Source organism: Lagopus muta, chromosome 6, assembly GCF_023343835.1.
Source record: "Lagopus muta isolate bLagMut1 chromosome 6, bLagMut1 primary, whole genome shotgun sequence".
In the NCBI taxonomy this organism is placed as follows: Eukaryota; Metazoa; Chordata; class Aves; order Galliformes; family Phasianidae; genus Lagopus; species Lagopus muta.
The window spans coordinates 44,558,954-44,578,053 of NC_064438.1; the positions used below are offsets into that span (position 1 = coordinate 44,558,954).

General features: G+C 37.8%; 1 protein-coding gene across 2 annotated transcripts in view; it reads left to right on the forward strand.

Annotated features, from left to right (window-relative positions):
* SLC24A4 (solute carrier family 24 member 4) overlaps positions 1-19,100 on the forward strand; it is an 85,001-nt gene that overhangs the window by 54,318 nt on the left and 11,583 nt on the right. The window contains exons 8-13 of one of the 2 annotated variants that reach the window (XM_048948123.1): positions 300-325; positions 893-946; positions 1,460-1,602; positions 7,073-7,242; positions 8,706-8,850; positions 18,424-18,590. In XM_048948123.1, the coding sequence (XP_048804080.1) occupies positions 300-325; positions 893-946; positions 1,460-1,602; positions 7,073-7,242; positions 8,706-8,850; positions 18,424-18,590 (705 nt within the window). The remainder of the gene's footprint in view (positions 1-299; positions 326-892; positions 947-1,459; positions 1,603-7,072; positions 7,243-8,705; positions 8,851-18,423; positions 18,591-19,100) is intronic. The other variant, XM_048948124.1, reaches the window with a different exon arrangement.

Below are 19,100 nucleotides of genomic sequence, written 5' to 3' on the forward strand. Positions count from 1 at the left end.
GTGTTTTTACTTCTAAGAGTAGAAGTGAAGTGTCTCTCACATGCTCACACTGTTCTTAGTCATTACATGCATCACACTGTCCCTGTCATTAACGGGGATCCAAGCCTTGTCCAAAAATCTTGTGCTTTAGAGCTATGAGAAGCATAATCCATATGGTGAAGATTCTGGTTAGAAAGGGTCAAAAGGGGAAATCTCCAGTAGCTTCTGGCTAGATTCTGATACTTATTTAATAAATTTGAATGTTTTCAAGACAGATGAGAGAAATGTAAACTTATGTTTCCTTTTATTTTTCTTTCTAGTTCATATATGATGAGGAAATAGAATGGTAAGTTGCCTAGACTATTCCTTAACATACTGTATTTGCCATGATACTGATCAGTTAATGGTTTTGCAGCATACCTAGATTTTGTTCATGTGACCTGTAAACAACACTTAAGAAAGTTTTTCTGCTCTTATTCTAGTTGTTAACATTTACAGTTGTACTAGCTGTCCCAGAGAATAGGAAAAGATGGGATTCCAGTGGAAGATCATAGGCATCTTCTGAAAGAGTCTTCTAAAAGAGTGCCTAGCCTGTGCTTCAGCACAGATGCAACAGAATGCCTTGGTGTTGTGATCCTCAGAGGGCAGCTCTGGTTTCTGTTTATGTAGCATGTTTTTGGAATACATGGATTGCATTTTATTTGCATGTTTATCAGAACTTGATAGGCTTTGCTTTCCCCATCCTGAGACACCATCGAATCTAAAAGATGTGAGTCCTGTGTGCACAAATGTGACTTGAACTAGGTGTTTAATGAACATTCCTATATAACATTCCTATATAAAACTTGTGAAGGATACAGCTGTTTGAGTGGTCTTTTAACTCTTTTTTTTTTTTTTTTCTTGTCTCTCTGAGGTGGGAAAGCCTTATACTCATCATTATGTATTCATTCTACATACTTATCATGAAGTAAGTGCTTCTTTCTTCTGTATTTCTTCTCTTCAGATGTTTATAGACCATTTGGTGTGTTTTTGTCCTTGGCTCTCCTCCTGAGAACAATGCAGCCAGCCATTTTTCTATGTATGGTCCCTTGCATTTTCATGCTTAATCACTTTTGTTCCAAATATGTGCCTGCAGTTGGGAACACCGTGTTCGGAGAAGCAGTGAGATAAATTGACAGCTGGTGCAAAAGGAAAGAAGCCATAGTATAATGAATGTGCTGATTCCAAAATCCATGACTCCAGTGTTCTGTTTTCCCTGAATCTGATCTGGTCTTTTTTTTGCATTCTGCTATGTCTTATGAGAGAAGTACAGCCCTTGCTATGCTATCACACTGCCACTGAATTGAGTAGTCTTTTCTCTTAACTTCCTATTAGTTGTCAGAGGATGTGCATCTATGTTTTACTGCTTGCTTGCAGAAATTGTTCTCAAGTGTTTAAAAGTTTGTTGAAGAAATGTAACAGACCTTTTTTGCACTTTCAGGTACAACGTGAAGATGCAAAATTTCTTCACTCTCAAAAGCAAGAATGTTGGAAATGGTGACACAGTTGACAATGAGATGGAAGATGGTAATAAATGTTATGCCTCTAGTTGTGATGACCCATCCATTCCATTACTGTGGAAAGGTAAGGCTGAGCAGACAGGACTTGGAAAAATAACAGTTCACAAGATATCCCTTTTTCTCTTTAATGATGATTAAAACACTGTTATAATTCAGTCTTAAGTAGGATATTTTATTGGATTGACTTGAAAATTCAGCAGTCAGGCCACCAGTTGACAAAAAAAAATCAAAATTATATTTTGTAGAGATTCTGAAAATAAACTGCTTTGCACATGAGCAGTTCTGCTTCCTTTTTCTCTTCTGTTCAGCTGTGAAAGAAATATTTTTTTGCCAAGAAGAAGGTTGTTTTCACTTGAAAAAAAAAAAAGAGAATGACTAGTTTGGAACTAAAAGCTCAAGGTTGAGTGTAGATGGAAAGGCCACAGATCAGTGGGCAAAAGGGATTACATGTTGAGTTCAGAAGATCTTCAAAAGACTGATTTTGACGTGCCTATATAGCTCTGCATACACTGCCAAGCACATATGTAAAAGTGACCAATGCAGATTCTTCACTGTTTGTTTCGTTGTCATAAAGGGTAAGAAGATGACACTCAACATCAGGTACAGCAGGTAAAAAAACATGCCCAGGTTGTTGTTTTTTTTGCTTTTTGGTTGTTTTTGTTTTTGTTTTTTTTTCTCTCTAAGCTTGTTTGCCTTTCTTTCTACTATTCCCTTTTTTTTTCTATAGAGAAAAATCATTGCTCTGTTCAAAGCTCCAGCTATATAGTTCAGTGAGCTTGAGCGACTCTTTATGAGTGAGGTCTCCTTGCTGTGTTCTGAGCAAACATCTCACATTCTAGAAGATGAGCTCAGCAACAATGAGGAAAAATTTGGAAAGGTCCCCATGTAGTAAAAAATAATGACAAACAGGAATTTACAGCAGATGCAGATAATCCTGCTCTTTTCTGCTTTTGGTCTTATACCAGGATCTCTTAAAAGTAGGTAGCATCACTTGCGCTTATACAACGATAGCGCACATACTAATTTACGTTGTTTAGACAGCCATTTAATATTGAATTTAAAGTAACTCTAATGGTAGCATAATTAAGTGAAGAGGTCTTTGAAATATGTTGGTCTCATTTGCAATGATTTTTTTTGTGAACACTGACTGTGATATATTGAAGTCTATCACTCTTACATGGAGGTACAGTCGTATCAAGTTTTAGAGGATACCTGCTAGGGAATTGATGTATTGAGGGGACATAGGAAAAAGGTGATTCAGTATTAGAATACAGATGTTAAAGGTTTTTATTTTTTAGGTGTTTTTTGGTTTCTGATGTCATCTGCATGTATGACAACAAACTTAAGGGTGCAGTTGAATAGGAAGAAGTGATGCCTGGATAGGCTTGAAAAGTGAGCTCACAAGAACCTAGTGAGTCCAACCAACAGCGCCAAGTGCAGTGTGTTGCAGTTGGGCTGGAACAATCCCACGTATTTGTACAGACTGGGAGAACTCCTTGAGAGCAGGTCTGCCAAGAAGGACCTGGGGACATGAGCAGCTGCTGACATGCTTGCAGTCTAAGGGGACATCCATATCTTGGGCTGCATCAAAAGAGGGGTGGCCAGCAGCATGAATGAGGTGATTGTCCTCCTCTAGTTTGCCTTTGTAAGACCCCATCTGGAGTACTGCATCCAGGCCTAGGGCCCCTAACAGAAGAACGATGCAGAAATGTTGGTGCAAATCCAGAGGAGGGCAATGAAGATGATCAGCAGGCTGGAGCACCTCTCCTATAAAGAAAGGAGAGAGCTGGACTTGCTTAGCTTGGATAAGAGGAGGCTCCAGAGAGACCTCATTATGGCCTTATAATACTTAAAGTGAGCTTATAAGCTGGAGGGAGACTGCCTTCTTATGACAAGGGGGAATGGCTTTAAACTAAAAGGGGAAATTTAGGTTAGATGTTAGGAAAATACTGTTTACTTAGAGAGTGGTGATGCACTGGAACATGTTGCCTGGAGAAGGTGTGAACGCCTCATCCCTGATGGTGTTCAAGGCCAAGAGAAAGCCAACCATATCCTGAGCTGCATCAAAAGAAGCGTGAACAGCAGGTCGAGTGAGGTGATTCTGCCCTTCTACTCTGTGCTGGTGAAGCCTCACCTGGAGTTCCTGTATCCAGCTGTGGTGTCCTCAGTGCAGGAGAGAAATAGACCTGTTGGAGTGCATCCGGAGGAGGGTCACAAAAATGATCCAAAGGATGGAACACCTCTCCTACAAGGACAGGCTGAAAGAGCTGAGGCTGTTGAGCGTGGGGAAGAGAAGGCTGTGAGGTGACCTGCTAGCGGCCTTTCAGTATCTAAAGGGAAGCTACAAGAAAGAAGGGGGCAGACTCTTTAGCAGGGTCTGTGGTGATACAAGAGGAAATGGCTTCAAACTTAAAGAGAGTAGATTTAGGTTGGAGAGTTCTTAGGATTCTATGATTCTATTGTATAGTTTGAAGATTCATCTCTATGGCCACTCTATGATAGAGGGAAATAACACAGACTGCTTGCCCGTCCACCTATTTCCTTTTCATGTAGAAAACCCAGGCACATAGGAATGGTTTTTCCACTAGCTGTTGTCCACTGTAAATTTCTTTAAAGAAAAAAAAAAAAAGGCACTGAGACTACAATTTCAGTGAGATTCCCTTTGCCTTCTTGAGCATTCATTGCAAAAAATACATGCCACATTAGAGGGACCATTGTGAGAAGTGTGAGAGTGTAGGCATTATCACAGGTAAAGAGCAGAGGAGATAAATAAGAAGTTAAGGAGATAATGGAGTTTGGATTGGGTAGTGAAAGATGGTGGTGCCAGCCTAGTTGCTCCTTTGATGGATACCCTCTGTGTCAAGAAACTGTCCTGGAAAACCATCACGTGGATCCCTATTCTGCTTCCCTCAAATCAAAATAGGACACCTGCCATGTGCCATATCGGTCGCCTGATGTTAGTTGGCACTTCGCTGGCTTCCTAAGCTGAGCTGTGCCTCCTTCAGGACTGTCTTTCTGAAACAGCAGCATTGCTAATTCACAGTATATAGGTAATATGCAGCTCGTTTTTTTAAATTATTTTCTAGAGCTTCCACTGCTACAGTATAAAAGCTTCCATTAGTGTAGTTGCACATAGAAAAAGGAGAGCTTTTTGCTTTAAACTGAAGTCACTTCCGAGGGCAAATCCTACACATACAGGTAAAGGTGAAGTATTAGTACTTTTTAAATAGTGCTCCTATTTTAAAGCACAGACATGACTTTTCTTATAAATTTCCACCAGGTGGCATGATTTGATGCCTGCCTAAAAACAGAAGCTCTTGATGAAAGTGGGGATTTTTGGTGTGATACCTGATTAGAGGTGAATTGAAGTCAGCAAGAAGCTTTCTGTTGACTTTGGCAGGGCTGTAGGTGAAGTCCCTCATGTTGAGCAGGAAATATGGCAAGTTAGTCAAAAGAAGAAGGTGTTCTCAGAAGATATTTGTCTGAGGAATATCACAAAGGAGAATTGAAAAAAAAAATTAACTGTTGCACAATTGTGAAGATGTGGGATTTTTGCAGTTTTTAGATGGAGCTTATTTGTCCTGTATGGGGACAACGTGTCTGTATTTACATACAGAGATTTATTTTACATCTTTACTCAGTTTTTATCAAGGATGAGTTCATTTTGTCACTGTTCCCTTATTGTTTTAAGAGGCAATTCTAAAGCAACTGCAATGCTTTCATGCTATTTTCGTAATACTTTAAGATAAAGAAGCACTATGGAAACTTAACCAAAAATTCACTTGAGTGCAATTAATCTGATGAGACATAAAAAGACATCTGGCCATTTTTCCAGGGATGATGTAAAAAAATTTTTTTCATTGTCTAACTATAGCAAATGTTAGCTAATGTGATTGGGCAGTATTCTGCAAGGCCTGATTTCTTCGTAGTTTGTATATTCTTTCACAGGAAAAGCTACTACATACTAACTGTAAGAGTCAAGAATGGCTGGGCTCCTCACTTGTATCATCAGTTGAAAAGCTCAGCAAGGTGAATTTGTTTTAAATGTCAGAGGGAGAAGTTAAATGCTCCTTTATGTTTGCCAAATGCAAAATGCTTCTAGTCCTCTTCACCTTAAGAGATTTAACTGCAAGACTGGATTACAGAGTGTATTGTTGGGGAAGAACATATTTCTTTGTGAAACCAAAGATCTCTGTTTAACTTCTCAGGTCACCCCAATGTGACAGATAACTCCTTGTAGTCCATTATCTCCTTAACTCCTTGAAGTGAAACAAAGCAACACAATGACATGCAGGAGGGTAAAAGATGTAGCCATTTACTGATGATTGAGATGCTTGCTGGTTTTTTGTGTTTAGCTAAATGGAAGGTTACTTCAGCTTTCACATAACTTTGTTAGAAGATGCTTTGAGGCAGTACAACCTTTATTGCATAATGTTTTACGTGTCTGTATGGATCCAGAAAAACTTATTCCTGACAAACAAAAATATTTCATCACTGTAACAGTGGAAACTATAACTGTGTAGATTTCTGTGTGTTTAGAACAGGTCCATTATAATTCCTTTGCTTGAGTTGAATGTTTCCTTAGATTTCTTTGCTTCCTGGCTGGAACCATGCACTAATATTTATCTTTCACTTCTACCTCCTACATTCTCTTCCTCTTCTTACTGTAAGTAACAATGTAAAAGGGGAGTGGGAGGGTGAAGATAAGCTAAGCAAAGCAGTAAAACAAGGAGCAAATATTTTTTTTTTCCTAATATAATAATGTGTAATAATTATTGCAGTCATGCATATCTTCTGCCCTGCTTTCTAACACCGTATGGGTATGTCTCCTGTCTGCTGAGCCTTGCTTTATGTGCTGTATGTAGTCTGTAGCATTTGTGAGGATATTGATTTGTTGTTAAGCTTTAAAAGTCCTCGCCTATACTTGTGTTGATAGAATATAATTTTGTTTCTCTGTGTTCTCACATCATAGAACAAAACCCTTCACCTCGTTATAAGTTCCTTTATATTAACAAAGGCTTACTCAAAATATACTTTCTTTTTTTTCCTGGACAACTGCTGATTTTCAGAATTTAAAATCTTATAATGTTTAAGATATGATAGTATTCTGTGCTTTCTTTTCCAAGAGGAGCAAACAAAACATTGGGGACTACTTGTTGTGCATCAGTATCTATTAAGCACCCATAGTAAGATAACTTTATAGGTTTTGGGAGTGCTATCTGTGCTTTCACAATGTATGTGCTTTTGGAGAAGGCTTACAAAGCCATGGAAAAATAAATAAAATGGTGCTACATTAGTAGTGGGCATCTGAGAGCATGTTGGTGGCTGCCTTACTGGAGTGAAATCACTTCATCATGTAGTCTAAATGAGATGCACCACTGATGAACGAGTTCACCAGGCTGCAGAAATATTGCAGGAAAGTCACTGAAAAATTCACATATTCACTTTAGTGTTAATCCGTGCCTAAAGAGAACAAATTTGGGCAATGGGAAGAGTGGATCTTACAACTAACTCTGTCCATTTGTGGTCATTAGTGAAGGGTGTGCAGCAGTATGGCAAAAACAGTGTTGTGATGGTGGATGAGATCATCTGCTCCAGTCCCCCCAAATACCGGTTCCCTGAAGCTGGGTTACGGATTATGATCACAAATAAGTTTGGACCACGTACCAGAATGCGGATGGCAAGCCGAATTATAATTAATGAGGTAGGTTTGTTACGAAAACAGTAAGTATCTGTGAGGCAAAGGGGTTGCCAAGAAGTCATAGTGGTTATGGAATTGAGCTTCTACCATGTTTCTGGGTATGGGCTAGAACTTTCTGCAATAACCTACGTCACAGCAGAACTGAAGGTGAGTTCCCAGTTGGTTATGCTGTCTGTCTTAGTAGAAGGGCAGTCACCAAGGAGAGATTCCCTTCTCATCCTGCCAGATGTTTGTTCAGTGTGTGTGTATGCACTATTTGGATTTTATCTGCAGAAGAATTGTTTTTGACCATTAGAAAAGTGATCAAGATAAGAAAGAATAGCAGGCAGGCAAATCAAAAGTCTGTGAGAACTCCTATGAGCAGTACATCAGGAGCACAACAGATGTTTGCTTGCCTTTGTAATCTTCACTATAGTCATTGACTCAAAATGAAAATGCACTAAAATCCTTTCGTGAGAGGATTTGCTCTGAACAGTTTGGTTAGCTCTTAATTAAAGCCTTGTCACCACTGTGTATTGCTTGTTTCATACCCTGCATGCAGCTGAAGTGACAGGACTGGCCAAATGACACTGTTGTGACCTTGCATGAAATACAGTTAACAGGGGAAAGATCAGACAGGACACGAAGTAGCAGCTGTCTCTGTAAAAGCATTTCTTTAGAGCAATTCATTTATCAGAAATAAATACTTCTTAATGTATATGTGCCCAGAGAGCTGATGCTTGCTAGCTGCTCAACATCTGCAGAAAACATTCTCTATATCAGGGCATTTTGAATCTATATTGTTATGTATTCTCACTGCCAAAGCTTTGCAGAGTTTTCTCTATTTTAATTACTGTGTTTTAATACTAGATTTCTTTTGCATGTCATTCAGTTACTTTATTTTTCCAGATAAATCAGAGGAGTTTATATGACGGTGCAGCAGTTTGTCATTAAAAAGATGGCATTTATCAACTCTGTTATCTCACCTAACAAAGTAAATTATTATTTTTTTAATACAAGAGTAGGAAATTATTGTTACATTTCACATTCTCCAGCATAGTAAGTAGTATATATACTGATATATACTCTCACTGTGTATTTTGAATGTAACTGTCTGTAGGGGCAACGTATGAGCTTTGTGAGATTTTACGTGCTCGAACAAGGACACCACAAGTTAATCTTGCTTTTGAAATAGTATTGTAGTACCTATATTTATGACAAGAAATGGGGATGTGGTGTGTAAGAAAAGATTCAAAACTTTGTTGATCGTGGCTTGCAGTACTCATGCCACTAATTTTGGGGTGTGTGGTCAACACTGATCTCATACAAACAGATAGATCTCAGACAGATTTGCTTGTTGCTGGCAAAGGAAGGCTTTGTGGAGAAACATCATGGCTCACATGACTTGAGCTGGACAGTTCACAAAACCAAGGTGTAAAAAAGTCAAGAATGAAACTTACGGCAGTTTTGTCTTCAATACTGTGCAGCGCCAGCGGTTAATCCAATCTGCAAATGGCTCGAGCAAACCACTTCAAAATGGGAGACATCAGAATATTGAAAATGGGAACATACCTGTGGTGAACCAAGAGGAGGAAAATGAACAGGATAATCTGTCTCCATTTTCATTGCCAGGTAAACTTCCAGATGCTTACGGCAAGAAAACAAGCGAATTAAAATGCTAAACACAGGGTTGTAGGAATAGACAATATATGTGGGAATAAGAAGAGGAAAGGATATGATTTGACTGTCTAGAGGTTGGATTTCATGACAGTAAAATATGGAGGCTACATGACCAAAAGCAGATCTTAGGGATGTGTTTTCCAACCATCATGCACCATTGAAGTCCTGATTTGCCAGAGGTGAAGAGAAAGCAAGTAAGGTAGGTTTATGTTCAAAAATTTGACACAACAACCAGGCAAAGACTGCATTGCAATTCTGAAGTGAACTCTTAATACTGCTCTGATGGAAATTACAAGTTCAGAGGCAGCTGGGTATATAAATATGTTATAACTTGGTATAGTGACTCTAGAGCAGTCTTAGACAAAGAGTAAGGAGGGTTTAGAAGGAAAAATAATCTTTAATGCTTTTGAAGATTTTAAAGTTCTTAAAATGGCAGTGTCTAATAACTTTTGAAAAAGCTTTTGAAATTTTTTAGAAACTGGTGTGAAGGGCTATATATAACCAACCTCACAATGCTGATGCCCATAGCACATTACAGGTAGAGTCCCCCTCATATGTTTTGGAGATTAGACAGCAGAGATTTGATCAGCTATCACAAATATGTAGTCACTAGTAATCTCTCACACACTTACTGTTTAACCCCAAGATTTCGCAGTATAGATGAATATTGCACAGAAACAAAGAAGGAAGAATTTTCCATTTATCTTAGTTCTAATTTCTTTAAGATTCCATTGCTTCACTTGCCATCAGTTTAAAAGAGATATTTGTGACTTAGCAAATAATGAAGCAAGCTATGTGAAGATTGGATAAAACTATGTTTTAATGTGTTACTGTGTTGGGTTCTCTTAGAGGATCTTCTTGCATTCAGCAGTTACAGGCTTTTACTGAGGTTAAAGGGCGGAAACACTCATTCACTACTGATGGGCTCATTAACTGTGCTCCTGATAATCAATGAAAGCATAAAAAAAACTTTTTACTGCATGGTAAAATAAGTGGATCCAAGTCAGCAATACACTTTTGCAAAAAAACAAAACCAAAGCATCTTAAAAATGCAGTTTTGAATGCATGTGTTGGCAAAGATTTTTTAACAGAGGTGTTTTTATCAAGTGTTTTTCAGCAAGTTTTAATTGGACTGCACAATTGTGTATTTATTTTTACGTTCCAAGACAGTGCAGAATTCTTAACATTCTGGCAAACATTACCTGGGGATCAAATTGCCATGTTTTGATTTGTTCAAGATTCAGATAACATCTCTTTGAATAAAAAACACACTTTGGAGTGGAGCTTCCTAAGTGCATGACATGCATAATTGAGTAAAGGTTTGGAACAAGATGCGTGTTGAGACTTATGTCATTGATCTTCTCTTAATGCAGTTTTTCTGCATTTTTGAGAAAGTCCTCAAGAAAATTAAGTGTAACAAGCCACAGTGGAAACACTGATGATTCAGTTTTACAAGAATGGAGCAAAGGTTCATTGTGTATTCGGAGTTTGCATAAAAATGTTAATGGCATTAACATCACTTGAATCCTTACCATTGTTTTCAGGTATTGTTATTCCTCTACTGTGTGAAGATGATAATCTATAATCATCACTACTCAACTGTTCACTTCAGTGCCTGTTAAAATTATGGAGAAGATTATTCTTGGAGTTATTGGAAAACACTTGAAAGACAGTGCAGTCATTGGTCATGGCCCACATGGGTTTATGACAGAAGAGTCCTGCATAACTACCTTGCTTTCTTTAATGACAAAGTCATCTTTCTGGTTGATGAGGGAAGCTAGTAAATGTGTTCTTTTTGGATTTCAGCAAAGTCTTTGATGGTGTCTCTCATTATCAAAATGTCCAGTATATAGCTAACCAAGTACACAGCATGGTGGATGAACAGTCGACTAATGGATTAGGCTCAAAGGGTTATAGTAAAAGGGTTATGTGAGACTGGTGGCCAGTCACTAATGGGGATCTCCAGGACTCCATTTTAGTGCCCATTCTCTTCAGGGAACACAATAGTCATGCATATTAAGGATGTTTGCAGATGATACTGGGTTAGGAGGTGCTATTGACTCCCTAGAAGGTAGGGAGGCCTTGCTGAAAGACAGTGTCTAATTAAAGGGTTGGGCAAACACAAATCACTTGAAGCTTAACAAGAGCCAGTGCCAGACTGTGCACCTAGAATGGGCCTACCCTGGCTGTGTGTACAAATCGGGCTATGAGAGGCTGGAGCGCGGCCTCACAGAAAAGGATCTGGGAGTTGCGGTAGATGCAAGCTGAGTTTGAGCCAGCAGTGTGCCCTGGCAGCCATAGGGCCAGTGCAGGCTGAGCGGAGGCATCATGGTGGCTGCGGCTCCTCATGGGAAGCAGAGGGGCAGCGCTGAGCTCTGCTCTCTGTGACAGTGACAGGACCTGAGGGAATGGCATGGAGCTGTGCCAGGGGAGGGCCAGGTTGGGTGATAGGAGAAGGTTCTGCACCGGAGAGTGGTGGGCGTGCAACAGGTTCCTCAGGGCAGTGGGCGCAGCCCCGAGCTGCCAGAGTTCAAGGAGTGTTTGGACAGCAGTCTCGGAAATATGATTTGGGTTTTGAGTGATAGTGTGTGGAGCCAGCGGTCGGACTCAGTGATTCTCATGGTTCACTTCCCAGAAGGGAAATTCTATGATTCTGTGATTATATTCTGAGGGAAAATTCTTATATTTTTACTTTCAAAAGTACATTTCAAATAACTTTAGGGAAAAAATAAACAGTATCATTCTTTGTTGTTTAAGTGCTGTGACACAATCAGTAGCCTAAAAAAAATCCTGTCGTTTGAAACTGCCTTCAGGGAAAAGGTAGTTTTGCAATTTCCCAAAATCCCCTCTATTTTTCTTTTTATGTATTTTCAAGCTATTCTTTAACTACCATAAAGAGCTCTACAAAGAATAAGCACTGAATGGACTTTCCAAGTCAACTGCTTGCGGTGTGATAAGTAGAAAACTCACTACAATTTTTTAAAGAACTGCAACTGCGAAGTGGCTCTGAAGTGTCCCAACCCTTTATTTTCTGTTTTCTTTAGTCATCTATTTTAGCCTATTTTGGAGTTTGGCTTCCCTCCCTCAAATTGTATGTTCTGCATTCTTTTGCAAGAACACTTTTTTTTTCTGAAATTAAAAAAAAAAAAAAAAAAAGTGTAAATGCATCATCTTTAAGTAATGCCAGGTATAATTTGCCATCTGTAAGATTTACTTATTGTTCTCCTTTATCCCCTTAGTGATGCTTAGTAATAAAAGGAGGGCTTTAGCACGCAGAAATAGAGGAAAACATTTTTGCATGAAAATAGTTGTATCTCATCTCTAGCCTAGATTCCATATGTCAGACATTCCAAGATATTCAGCCTCAGGGTGTGGTTCAGGCCTGTCTTGGAACAGGATACAGTATGTAGTTTTTATGGAAAGTACATGTCATCATGCAAAACAGCCTTTGTCTCTTGTTTCTCTGCGGGTATAAATGTTCTCTTTGGAAGGGGAATTCCTTTATTGACATAACCATTAGTTATCCTTTGAGACAAAGGCTGATTTGATGTTGTACTGTTCTGTTACTGTACACTTGTTTGGAAACAGGTCTTAGACTTTAGGGGGGTAAAAAAGGATTAGAATAAAGCAGGATGAAATTGAGCAGGCATATGTTAACAACAAAATGATGTGTAAAAGCCCATGAATAGCTCAGTAATGTTTTAGAGCCCAGACTCAGAAAAGCACTTCTGTGCAGCTCTTAATGGATGCTTAAATCTCATTCATTGTCACATGTTCAAGATCCTTTAAAACACAAAGCATTCTCAGCTCTTACTGATTTCACAGAAGTGAAGAATTCCATCTCTTACAGGATTGGACCAATGATGCTTTACATAAGTCATTATGGTGTTAGCTAGAACAGGAATATTAATTCCTGAAGCTAAAATAAAATAGTAGTAAAGTAGATTACCAATCCTGTTCATTTTTGTATGGATCCAAAGTATGAACACAACATATTGAACAGAATCAAAAATGAATTAACTATGTCTACTAAAATTGTAGAAAGTATTTGTACTCAGTCAAAGCAAATGTTCATCTACCCCAATATTCTAAATCCAACCATGACTGTATGAAGAAATCTGGGGAAGAATGAGATAAATTTAGGTCCTACTACCCTGATGGTCTTTTGCTATTTTCAACTTAAGGAATGAGAGAAGTTCTTCCAAGAAGATATTTCAGACCAGGACTTAACTGCTGTATTCTAAAATGCATTTTTGGGAGAGTTTCCTCTTACATAATGTCTGTGTAATAGCACATCTACCATAGAATTTTATTGCACGAGTTCTTTTGAGGCAGATCTCACTGGTTTCACATATATTGCCTTTTGATTTGAACTGTATTCTTGGAGCTCATGAAGCAGACTCCTTTTGTAGAAAACTAAACTAGAAAAAGTGTTCCAGGAGTGCAACTAATGTGTTCTATGTGGGAAGAAATACAGGAGAAATTGGCAGAATAATAGGTGCATGTTTAATTTAGTAACTAAAGTAATTACGTTTGCTCATCATTTTGAAAGGGAAAAGAAGAACAATTCTGTGAATCCCACTTCTCCCTTTAAAAACATTGATAAAGTAGTTGGCACAGTAAAAACATAAAACTAAATTATGCCAAAATCCAACTAAGTCAAACAATATATAGTGATCACCCTGCTCAGTTACTTTTAATTTTTGTTGAATATTGTCCTATGTAAACCTATAGTAACTGAGAATAAAGCTTGGTTCTGCAAATGGTGCAAAGTCATTTTTCAGGTGTACCAGTTCCCAGTACACCAAAGATGTGCCTTTAAGAGAAAAGTATTGGAATACATCTGAACATGCAAGGAGTGGCAAAGGTACAGACTGAGAATAGAAATGTGGGTTATTTGGGACAGATCTTATGGTCTGGAATTTGGAACTTGCATTCTGGAAAATGAAACTTCTGAGAGAAGTCTTAATGGAAAACAGTCTGTTCTGAATGAGGGTGAGAAGTAAAACTTCAGTATTTTTCAGAGGAAAAAAAACTGTTTCCAAAGCACTGTTGCAGAAGAATTGAAATAGCAGTGTTTTAACATATCAGCTGCCCAGTTGGAAGGCTGACAAAGGCTAGGCCTTCTTGGATCCCTTTCTATCTGCTGCATAGGCTGGCAGTAGTGCATTAATGGAGAGAGTCTCTTGCTTCCACAGGTCCTAGAGAAACTTGGAGAACTGAAATCAATCAGCAGTTTCCAAGAGATCTGAGGGGTGGTTTCTGTGTTAATTTTCCTAATGGCAAATTTAAAAGCATTTACTTAGATTTACTTAGGATTTTTAATTTCACAACAGAGGCATTTTTCAGTGGAAAATAATTCTGATGGAAAATTCACAATGTTTGTTACATCTCTTCTCATTGCTTCAGTGCTAGTCCCATACTTGGGCAAAAACTGATGTTCCTCTGATGTATTTTGGAAATGCTCAGGAATTAATTAAGCTCTCACATTGACTAATTTACATATATTAAATTTTTCCAGTCAGTCTAAATTCTGATAAATTGCAGAACTTTCTAGCAGTAATATACTCACTGTCTGAATTATTGTCATGTTCCCATGTGGAGGTGTGTATGCTACTCATAACACAATTTCAGGTCAAGATTTGAATTAATGTTGCTAATGATATGTGAGTGTAAATATTGTCTCTAGTATAAAGCCTAATTAGGACCCAGGAGACAGGTGATTTGAAAATCACTTTTCACTGGGGAAAAAACATGTTTGTTCATTTTTTATTAATGGTAAATGGTAGAGAGATGTACAAAGATTAAAAAAAGAAAAAAAAAGTAATTAAAAAATTATGAAGTACAGCATACATGTCCTGGACTGGCCATTAAATGCCTTATTTTTGTTGTAAATTTACTGGTGTCAAAATAATTAAAACAAACAAAGAAAGAAACAGAAAAATAGAAATTAGAAGGAAACTCCATAAAACCTTCCTTGTTTTACAGGCAAACTTAGAGAAAACCTTTCCTATCTTTCAAGTTACCTTCAGTTATAAATGTGAAGGGATTCATATCAATATAACCATGAAATTCCTGTATGCCAATTAGATTCATGTTTTTCAGGGATGTTGTAACTTTTCTTTTAGATCATACAACTACTAAATTACCTTTAGAAGATACTTTTTTCCCTTTGAAAGCTGTAGACATTCCAGTTTTCTGAAGACATGTTCTGCAGTAGTCAATGTGTGAAGCTGTGGTCTGTGCTAGATTACTATTCTTTTAAAGGGAAGACTAAGTTGGAGTCTGTCTAAACTCAATGAATGTTTTTCATGCGGCTTATTGACTGAGGTTATCTACACTATAAGCATTTGGAAGTTATCTTTGAGGCTAGCTGTAGTGTGGTCCCGTGGACTAAATTGCTCATCATTATTTAGGTGTGTACCTCTAGTTATATGTCAGTGGAATTTCATTGGTGTGACCCAGGGCTGCTCTGCCTTGCAAACCAAAAGACAGTAAATGGGAAGTGTTGGGAGATTTATTTAAGATCTGAAAACCTGATCTGAATGCAAACACAAGTGTAATTTCATGCTTTTGTGCAAAGTGCATCTCTACTCTGTGTGAATGTTGTAAGTAGGATAGTGTTTTTCCTATAGAAAGTCACTTTCCATTGTGCCTTAAGGAAAATAATCCTTTCCTATCAGTGCTGCAAGGTGTGTTTTTGACTTCTTCCAACAGTACTCTATATGTATATGAAAATAGTTCTTGTGATCAATGCTGAGGACATCTGGAAAGATGATAAGCCCAGAAATATGCTGAGATTTAATGAAGGACTCTTTGCTGTAGGGCTCTCTCTTAATGCACTTTTAGAAACATCGTAAATAGGCTCTTCTATAATGATATTGCCTTCTATAATAAAGCAGTATTCTCTCGTTAGCTGGAAGTAGGAGTAGCTGGTACTGCTTGTAAAACAACTGAGCTAACATCCTGTAATAGAGCTGTTGGTGTACTTTTACAGAACAGCTGTGTATTGAATAATAGGCTTAATGAGGATGAAAATTTTTCTTCCTTGCAGATATACTAGGAAGCTAAACAATAATCATAAAACAAGTTGACATGTTTAGTTATTCTAGAGTGGGCAGTCAAAAAAAAAAACAAAAAACCAACAAAAAACAAACAAACAAACCAAAAAAAAAAAAGAAAGAGCAGCACAGTAAGTAGTTTTAAAAGAACTTAACTTTTCAACCTGGATGTTTTTGTATTCAATTTAGCCAGGTGATGTGAATGAAAGCATCAGGATCCAAAGGAAAGGAGGTTGCACTTTACTGAAGTTGCTGCTAAATGCACTGCATTCTTGCTAAACCACCAAGTTACAGCTTAAAAGCATAAGACTTCTTTAGCACTGAGTGCCACACTAGTTCCAAGACCCAATGTAGTAAGAGCTGGAGAACTAAGGCTAGGTACATTTAAGGCTTTATATAAAAGTTTATAAAAGAGCAGCCAGTATAAAAGCCAGTATAAAAGTTCAGAATTATTCTTAACTGCAAGTGGCCAACAAAACCCAGCAAAACCTGAAATTGCTGTATTTAGTCCCTAAAATCTCAAGCCTGCTTGATATGTGATGAATACAAACATCACCTCATGAACTGTGTGGCTCTACAATGCAGTTTATCCCAAGCTTTTTTGTGGATAGAGCATCGCTAGTAAGATACAAGGAAGACAGGTAGTTCTCCACCAACATTTCTGTTTTCCTGGACCTGAGCAAGCATAGCAATGCCAGCGGTAAGGCCCTGCAATTCTCACAGTTAAGCATTTGTTTCAATAATTCAGTACATTATAGGTAGGATCTGTGACAAGACACATATTCTCCAACAGAGGCTGAGAGCATCTGTTTATCCCCTGTTTGTTCCACAGGCAATTTTGTTTTTTTTTCATGTTATTTGAAAGACACATGAGCCTGAATCCCCTATGTGTAGCACTAATGAAGTCGCTCAGATTTAGCCAACATCAGAACAGAATCGGATCCATAATTTTTTGCTGTCAAACAGTCACCCACACATCCTGCATTTGGAATTTTTACTGAGGAAATTATCCGCCTGGGCCATACTGACTTGTTTGATTATGACCTAGGCTTAGCAGCATGGGTATACAGAGCACAAATTAACCAGCAGGAATCTTCTAATGATCCAAACCAAAACAAATTGAACAGGAGGAGGTATAAAATGCCATAGGATATTTACAGCCTCATTAAGAAAGTTAGTGAGTCATGAGCTAAAAAGTGTCATTTCTTTTTCTGGACAGAACAGAAAAATTAGCGTTGTTAAAACTTGTGTAATGGTACATGAAACTAGGGTGTAAAAAGTCTTACCTGTAAAATCTGTGTTACATTCACAGAGTCATGGTAAAAATGTAGAAGTAGGGTTGGATGAGGAGACTTTAGTACCTTTTTTGCATTAGAAGTTCCATGGCCACAGGCTAAAAGGGAATAAATAGCCAAACAGTGAATGGTTAATGGCATCTTAGAATCCACAAGGAAATCTTAAGGAGCTGATCTCTAACTTAGCAATAGGATATGTATCTAGGTAAATGAATGAGGACTTGCATTTGGACAACTATTAAGAAATCTCATAAATTGCAAAAGTGTTATTAATTTTCAAAGGTTTAATGTTTGATATATTTGTGTCTGGTACACGTTGGTAGAGTTGAATTCACTGACAAAAAAACTTGCATTGAACAAGTCCTAACTTACAGCGTTGTTGAAGAAAGAAAATTTCTGTGAAACTGATGGGTGTTTTCCCTGATTATTACCTGCCCTTTAGGATTTTTCTTAAACAACTTCACTTCTGTTGAAAAATTAGAAAATCTCTTCTTGCATTCATCAGCAGTGACAGTGGTCTGGTATTGCTCACTTGTTGATTTCAGTGAGCTGTACAAGTCATTGTTTTACAGAGGATAAGGAGACTAACCCAGGGTGGAATTATGTGCAACTAGAGAGAGTTAACAAATCTGCATCTTGTAAGGCCTAGGTTGAAGTTCTGCCCAAGTGTCCACATTTGGATATGTGAAAGCAGTTTATCATGTTCACAGGTTGGGTCTGCACGTATTTTCTGTTGCTGCACGTAAACCGCAGGTTATTTGAACTACAAGGTTTTCCATCTTCTTTTTAAAATATTGTTTTGTTGTTTGTTTGTTTAATTTTGCTTCTGGATTAATAGTAATGCAGGTATTTGAAAGTGCAATAGATCGGAACATTCATTTTGGTTAAAAAGCAGCCACGCTTTTAAATCCTTGTAAATCCTACTTGGATTTATGTACACTTTGGCAGGCTTAGCATTAAGATTCTGGATGTGCATGCAAGGGCAGAATTTGCTTGAGAGTGCAAACAGAGAGCAAGCATAGATAAAAGGTATGCTGGAAAATGAGCTGACGTGCACAGTTGTAACCAGCCTTCTGAGATCTTGTCATCTGCTGTGTTCAAAGAGGTCTGGGCCTGTGATACTAATGAAAAAAATTAAACTAGTTTTTTCCTTTGTTTTTGTCCTGCAGAAGGAAAAATGAATAAAATTAAATGGATCTTGACATGGCCATTGATATTCGTGCTCTTTTGCACCATTCCAAACTGCAGCAAACCCCGCTGGGAGAGCTGGTTTATGTTCACATTCATCTTATCCACTCTCTGGATTGCCTTGTTCTCCTACTTTATGGTGTGGATGGTAAGTCCATGTAGCAAAATCCACCATAGAGAGTAAAATTTGAATCTCAAAATAGGTTATAGATCTTTTGTGTATTTGTTAAAGACATGTAGTCATAGTGTTGTCTTTTCAGTTTATACTCTTAATTATTAAAATTATATCTTTCTGCTACTCTTTTCTGCACAAATTATTTGTCCTTTACTGTATAGTGCCCAATACAAGTTGATTTTCAAATAATGTTGTCATTCACATCCTACTAAAGAAAGGGAATTTAAATGAAAGTATTCAGTTCTTAACAGCTATTCTTAGATACCTTTAGAAATTGGGTGGTATGGTCTGATACTGAAACAAACGTGTAAGAGGCAGATGGATGGCAAAATTTGAAGTGCTATAAACCTCCTCAAGTAGAGTCAAATAATTCAAGAAAGTCTTAGAGAAAGACTGTTACACTTCATATCATACTTTCTTACATGTTTCCATTTACCCTTTTTTTGAGAAGCAGTGTATCAGGTGTAGATCTGTAAATTGTGA